The sequence below is a fragment of the Amblyomma mixtum genome, unplaced genomic scaffold, assembly GCF_055824585.1.
Source record: "Amblyomma mixtum isolate Tamu unplaced genomic scaffold, ASM5582458v1 scaffold_27, whole genome shotgun sequence".
In the NCBI taxonomy this organism is placed as follows: domain Eukaryota; kingdom Metazoa; phylum Arthropoda; class Arachnida; order Ixodida; family Ixodidae; genus Amblyomma; species Amblyomma mixtum.
The window spans coordinates 44,144-51,299 of NW_028317724.1; the positions used below are offsets into that span (position 1 = coordinate 44,144).

At 52.4% G+C, this 7,156-nt stretch overlaps 1 protein-coding gene across 1 annotated transcript; it reads right to left on the reverse strand.

The window, feature by feature from the left end:
* Positions 1 to 2,537: 2,537 nt before the first annotated feature.
* On the reverse strand, positions 2,538 to 5,844 carry LOC149324508 (uncharacterized). Its single transcript, XM_089565467.1, has 2 exons — positions 5,671 to 5,844; positions 2,538 to 3,852 (listed from the first exon to the last, which is right to left on the reverse strand). The coding sequence occupies exons 1-2, from the start codon at positions 5,842 to 5,844 to the stop codon at positions 2,578 to 2,580; spliced, it is 1,449 nt and encodes a 482-aa protein (XP_089421593.1). The 3' UTR covers positions 2,538 to 2,577.
* Between the last annotated feature and the right edge of the window lie 1,312 nt (positions 5,845 to 7,156).

Below are 7,156 nucleotides of genomic sequence, written 5' to 3' on the forward strand. Positions count from 1 at the left end.
AGGATTTCATTGCGCAGGCTAGCCGGTACTACGATTAGGTATTGCGTATTGTTTGGAGCGAAATTTTTCTTGACCAGAAGACCATTGCGGATGCATAAAGATGGCAACACGCGCCTGAAAGCGCGTGGGGCGGTCGTGTTGCTGCCGTTGACAAATTCCATTACATCTCGAAGTTCGAGGTCGGCGCATTGGTGGTCAGCGAGGCAGGAGGCGCTGAGGGCACTCAGTAAGATGTCGTCATCATTACAGGCGTCGGTATAAGGATCTACTGGGGCGCGGGACAGACAATCGGCGTCAGAGTGCTTGCGCCCGGATTTGTACACGACAGTCATGTCGTATTCCTGGAGCCGCACACTCCATCGGACGAGGCGAGCGGACGGGTCTTTAAGGCTTGCGAGCCAGCATAAGGCATGATGATCGGTCACCGCCTTAAATTTTTGCCGTAAAGGTACGGTCGGAATTTCGAAGTGGCCCATACAATGGCAAGGCATTCTTTCTCGGTAGCGGAATAGTTTGATTCGGCTGGTGACAAACATCGACTTGCGTAAGCGATGACGCGTTCTTGACCTGCTTGGATCTGGACCAGGACAGCACCTAAGCCGATGTTGCTGGCATCAGTATGGAGCTCCGTGTCGGCGTTTACGTCGAAGTGAGCCAGAACGCGAGGCGCCTGCAGGAGGCTTTGAAGGCTGCGGAATGCATTTTCTTGTGCTGCTTCCCATCTGAAACGTGTGTCCGACCTTGTTAGGCGCGCCAGCGGCTCGGCAATGCGAGCAAAATCTTTCACGAAGCGACGGTAATACGCGCACAATCCAAGGAAACGGCGGACAGCTTTCAGGTCTTGCGGCGGCGGAAAATGGGCAATATCTGTTGTTTTTTCAGGATCAGGCTGAACACCGGCTTGATTCACAACGTGCCCTAAGAACTTCAGCTCTGTATACGCAAAGTGGCATTTCTCATTTTTGAGCGTGAGTCCAGAAGACCTTATTGCTTGTAGGACCAATTCGAGGCGGTGAAGATGCTCCTGGAAAGTCGGGGCGAAGACGACAACATCGTCAAGGTACACGAGACACGTCTGCCATTTTAAATTGGCAAGGACGGTATCCATGAGGCGTTGGAAAGGTGCCGGTGCAGAGCACAGTCCAAAGGCCATGGCCGTAAATTCATACAGGCCATCTGGAGTAATAAAAGCTGTTTTTTCACGGTCCCGCTCATCGACCTCAATTTGCCAGTAACCTGACTTGAGGTCCATCGAAGAAAAGTATTTCGCGCTACAAAGGCGATCCAGAGCGTCGTCGATCCGGGGGAGAGGATAGACATCCTTTTTGGTGATTTTGTTTAAGCGACGGTAGTCTACACAGAACCGCAATGTTCCGTCTTTCTTCTTCACAAGGACGACTGGCGCTGCCCAGGGACTCCGGGAAGGACGCATTACGTCGTCGCGGAGCATTTCCTTGACTTGGCGGCCAATAGCGTCTCGTTCAGCGGGAGACACTCGGTAGGGGGACTGTCGGAGAGGGTGCACGTTATCGTTCATAATAATGCGATGCTTCGCTAGGTGAGTTCGTCCAACACGCGATGATACCGAGAAGGTGTCGCCGTAGCGCAGAAGAAGATCTTTAACTTGTTGTTGCTGCGTCGGGGAGAGTGCTGGATTGACGTCGAACGTGAAACCAGTGACTGGGCTCTGCTGTTGCGACAACGACATTGTGGAAATACTGGGTGTGCTGCTGACATGGGCGATGGCATCAACGTGAGCCACAACGGTTCCCACGTTCAGATGTTGGTGTACACCACCGAAATTGGTTATCAGCACTTCTGTTTCTCCGTCGGCGAGATTAACGACTCCTCTGGCGACAGCAAGGCTCCTGGCAAAAAGCAAGATCTGGTTGCCTTCCGCGACGCCTTCGAAATTCCGCACAGTCTTGGCGCCGACAGAAACCATAATACTCGAACGAGGTGGGATGGTGACGTGGTCATCCAGGATGCAAAGTGTGGTTGGATGGTCTGGATCTCTGTTTATTGCTTTCTCTGTGGAGAAACACACGGCCTTTGACTGGAGGTCGATGACCGCTCCATTCTCGGTCAAGAAATCCATCCCGAGAATGACGTCACGTGAACAATGTTCGAGTATAACGAACGTTGTCAGGGAGGTTGCGCCTTGAACTGCTACTCTTGATGTGCAAGTCCCGGTCGGTGTAACTAAGTGACCCCCGGCTGTACGAATCTGTGGGCCCATCCACGGAGTGGTGACCTTTTTCAGAGTGGCGGCGAAATTTTCACTGAGGATAGAGTAATCCGCCCCTGTGTCGACGAGTGCAGTGACGTCTGTTCCGTCGAGGGAAATGCTCAGGTTTGCGGTCGTAGACGTCGTGTGAGAGGTACGGTGCGGTGTTCGGTCACGGCTGCGGTGCGGCGCGGGTTCATTTCGATACGTCAGGCCGCATTCACGTCGAGTCGGCGTTTCACGGTGTTGGACGGCATTCGGTCGTGGCATCGGGTGGCCACCTAGTTGCGGCGTAGGAGGGTCTGTTACATTTCGTCGGTGAGCAACCTCCCCCTCAAAGGTGGCTGCTTTTAGTTTTCCTGGCGGGGGCTTGGTGACCTTCCCCGAGGAAAGTCACCGTAAGACCGACGACGTGGGGATGGCGACCTGCGTGTCCCACCGGCAGATTCGGCCAGATAATCGTTGATTTCTCTGGGTCGCTGCCCAGGCTGCGGACGTGGTGCATCTGCAGGGAACCCCGGCAGGCCCATCTGACGATACCTGCAGTTGCGGTACAGGTGGCCCGGCTCACCGCAGTGATAGCAGAGAGGACGGTAGTTGGGAGTGCGCCAGATGTCACTTTTACGGGGATACGATGGAGCAGGACGAGCAGGTGGTGGCGGCCGAAAAGAGGCCGGGGTTTCCTGAAGACGACTCGGCGGCGGTTGTGCGCGACGAGCAACAGCGGCGTATGTCATTCGCGGTGGGGCTGTGGACGGCTGAAAGGGAGCTGGTATTGTAAGCGCCTGTTGCACCTCTTCCCGAATAACCTCGGATAGAGCAGAAACCGTTGGCGCAGGCGGCGTAGCCGGGAACAGCTTCTGGAGCTCCTCGCGAACGATAGCTCGTACGGTTTCGCGAAGCATGTGGGTGTTACTGATGTCCGTGGCTGCTGCAGTCATGGCCAAAGGCTGACGCTCGTATTGCCGCAACCGCATATCGAGTGTCTTTTCCATAGTGGTTGCCTCCGACAGAAACTCTGCGACCGTGCTCGGTGGATTACGAACCAGTCCGGCAAAGATTTGCTCCTTGACACCTCGAATAAGGTACCGGAGTTTCTTCTGCTCTGTCATGTCCGGGTCAGCTCGACGAAATAACTTGGCCATCTCTTCGAAGTATACCAGTATGCTTTCATTTGGTAGCTGGGTTCGGGACTGAAGGAGCAGATCGGCCCGTTCTCTTCGAATCACCGTGGTGAAATCCTTCAGGAATCGGTCTTTAAATACGTTCCACGTCGTTATGGACGACTCCCGGTTCTCGAACCACGTACGAGCTGCGCCCTCCAGCGAAAAGAACACGTGTTGAAGCTTGGAGTCTTCAGCCCATCTGTTGTACCGGGCCACGCGTTCAAATTTCTCCAGCCAGTCTTCCGGGTCTTCGCCTGGAGAACCTTGGAAGATCGGTGGCTCCCGATGCTGCTGCAGCACAACAGAAGGTGAACTAATCGTCGTCTGCATGCCTATTTCGGGCTGGACGGTCGTCGACGATGGCGCTGAACGAACCGCTTGGGTTGAGCGAGACTCCAGAAGCCCAAACTCGGGTTGAAGGCTTTGTAGCCGGCTGCTGCCGTGGTGTACAGGCGTCACCTCGATGGCAGATGACCCTCGAGGAATGGAATCCCTGCTTGCTGGGGGAGTCCGAGGCATGGAATGCGCTACCCCGCACCTCCACCAGATGTCACGGGTGGTACAGTACATCCGGCTCGGTTGGATATGTCAAAGTAGGTGACTGCAGCGGACGTCAGTAGCAGTGCCAAAAACGGAGCATTCGGACACTTCGGCTTCTTTCTAAGGCCAGCTCGCGCGCGCATTCCGCGCTCTCGTGGTTCTAGTAGAACGACGACGATGAATGGACGGTGTCAATATGACTAGGCCCGGTTCAGGGCTATGTCTTTCGACCACTGCATACGGGACCTCACCCATTAACAGCCTCTGCGTCGAAAACCAGTGAACCACATCTCTATGCTCACATGCGCATATGTCCTAAGATCTGTTCACTTCCAAAAACATCTCTGGTATTCCATAGTTACCGTGTCTACTCGGATAATCGGCGCACTTGTTTTTTCAGGAAATTGAGCTCAAAGTTCGGGGTGCGCCGACTACGCAGGGTAAAATTTGCGAAAATTTTGAACTCGCATTCTCGCGCTTAAAAATTGAACATATGTTAAGAACACGACTACTGTCACATTTACCAATAAATCCAGCATACAAGTAAAACTGAAAGCTACCTACTTACGTTTCATTGAACAGGCGAGGGAACACGACTACTGTCACATTTACCAATAAATCCAGCATACAAGTAAAACTGAAAGCTACCTACTTACGTTTCATTGAACAGGCGAGGGACGTCGACTGCACACACAAAATTTATTTACAGACATGTCATGGTACTCCTCTCGTTCCCCTACTCACAGTCTGAGAGCACAGACTCATCACTGCTGAGTGGGGACTAATTTTCTTCGTCCGAATTCCATAACATGTCCTCTTCGCTCGTATCTAGTGCGTTTAAGATGTCTGTCTTCTTGAAGGTTTTAATGGTGACATCATCGGAGATCTCTCGCCGGGCTTCCACGACCCATCCACACAACGTTTCCACAGACGGCCTCTTAATTTTGCCACCTGGAGTCAGCTGATGCTGCCCTCCAGCCATCCAGTTAGTGTACAGCCTTCGAACGTTGCCCTTAAAAGGCTTATTTAAGGACACGTCCAATGGCTGCAGTACCGACTTGAGGCCGCCCGGAAGCATGGGAATATCCGTGCGCAGCTCTCTCAATTTCTGTTGTACACCTTCCACGAGGTGCCCGCGAATACTGTACAAAACGAGCATGGCTGGGTACAAAAGACCGCCCGGCCGCCGACCGCAGACTGTCTTGATCTAGTCTGGCATCAACTCCTCGTTCATCCAGCCGTTTTCCTGGGCCCTGACATGGATGTATCGAGAGAAATTTCCCTTTGGAAGCATCTTACGCTTAAAAGTAACGTAAGGCGGCAGTTTGCGCCCATCTGCAGTCACTGCTAACATCACAGTGCATTTTAGCTTTTCCGCAACGATGTTGTGATAACCACACTTCATGCACCTTTCTATTCGACAGTTGTGTTTCTCGGCATATCGAAGCAGAGGGTGGTCTGTTCTGCATTTGCAATCTGAGATAAATTTAAGATCCTTTTTTGGCGGAGCTGTGTAACAAAACTGTGGAACTCCACTACCTTGTCCTCATATGCCGTGGTCAAGTGCTGGCACAACGTTGTGAGCCGTCTTAAGGAGAGTTCGTGGCGTCGCATGAAGCGCGTTGTCCATCCAGAGCTTGCTTTGAAGTCATTCGCTTCGATGCCCTGCGCTCGGGCAATTCTGCGTGCCTCAGTCTGCACGATGTCGAGGGACATGGCACAACAGTCACGTCAAACGTCCCGTATGTGCTGAACGAGCTGCTCCTCCATTTGTGGACACTTCCCAGACTTTGCACCGCGGAAGGCCCGTTGTGACTTGGTGGTGGCCTTAAGCTTTTCCTGCTCATGTCTCCAGTAGCGAATGCCTGGTTTCTCCAACACCGAAATGTCTGCTTGCAGCGTGATTCCCATGCTCCGCTGCATACTGCACAGCGTTCAGTTTAAATGCAGCAGTGTAGCTCGCGTACTTCCCCATCGTCAAAGACACGACCATACCAACCGCACGCCGCTTGAAAAATGGCGAAATGTGGCGCTGGTGGCGTTGTGGCATTTCTTCTTTTCCGGATGGCGATGGTGATAACGGGTAGGCTACGGGGCTTACCGAGCAGCTAAGCGAAAACACACAAAAAAACGAAAAAACAAAACGAGATAAGCAAACACAGACTGTCAGTTCACAGCATGCACCTAGCTAAAAGATTTACATCACAGCCGCCGCATCGCGTCAGATAGTGATGGCACTGTTGCTTGCATCGAGTCACCTCGGACTTTTTACCTATACGAGGCCTCCGAGAGTCCCGCTGCTTTCCGAGCTTCCAAAAGTTGCGAAAACCGCGCATTCTGCCTGCGGCGGTTCGGGGGGTATCGGTAGTTGACTGAAGAGCTGTTCTCCCGTTAATGCGTCTTTTTTTTTCTGAGAGCGATGTACGCGAACAAGTAAGCGACGAAGCGGCGCGGCGACGACGGATGGCTGTCGCTCCGTCGCCCACCAGCCAAGCCCCATGCGTTGCGCAAACGCTAAGTGTTGCTACCTCTATTTCCAAGCATTCCGCCAAAACAGGGCCCAAAGTCTGTTAAAAACACGCTAAATATTTAAAAAAACCACCAAAATAACCCCTAATGTGTACCGCGGTGCTGAATGTGAGAATACTTGCGCTATACTTTTTGCACGGTGTACAAATGGAAGGAAATGTAATGACTCAGTGTTACCTCCTTGAGCGAAACACGTGAAGCAAAACAAAACCAGCACCGTCAGAAGTAACGTCTTCTCGCGCGCGCATTACAAGCAGCCCCGAGGCGAAAAGCTGGCAAATTGTAGCATATAGCTCAGACAGGTTGAGAAGAATTGTTTCCTCAAGCATTCATTTGCACTATATTGAGCGCATCATTCACTGCCTGCGTCCAGGTCAGCTCGCACTAAGTACTGTTCGTGCCGGAGGCCTAGCCAGAAATTGTTTTACGAGGGGTGAGCGAAAAGAAATTCGAAAGCAAGGGAGGACGCAATGGTCAGAAATTTTCGCGTGTTCTAGCACCGAAACCAGCCCCCACACCCCTGGCAACGCCCTGGTTCGTGGCATTCGAGGAGAGTTCTGTTCTCATGCGAGGAAAACTGACATAAGTAGGCCCTGAGGCAATTCTCCTGTCGTTGCTTAAGGAGGCGATGTGCAATTTTTCAGATGTTTATTTTAAAAATATGTAGATAGCAATTACAAGGAATACACATAGA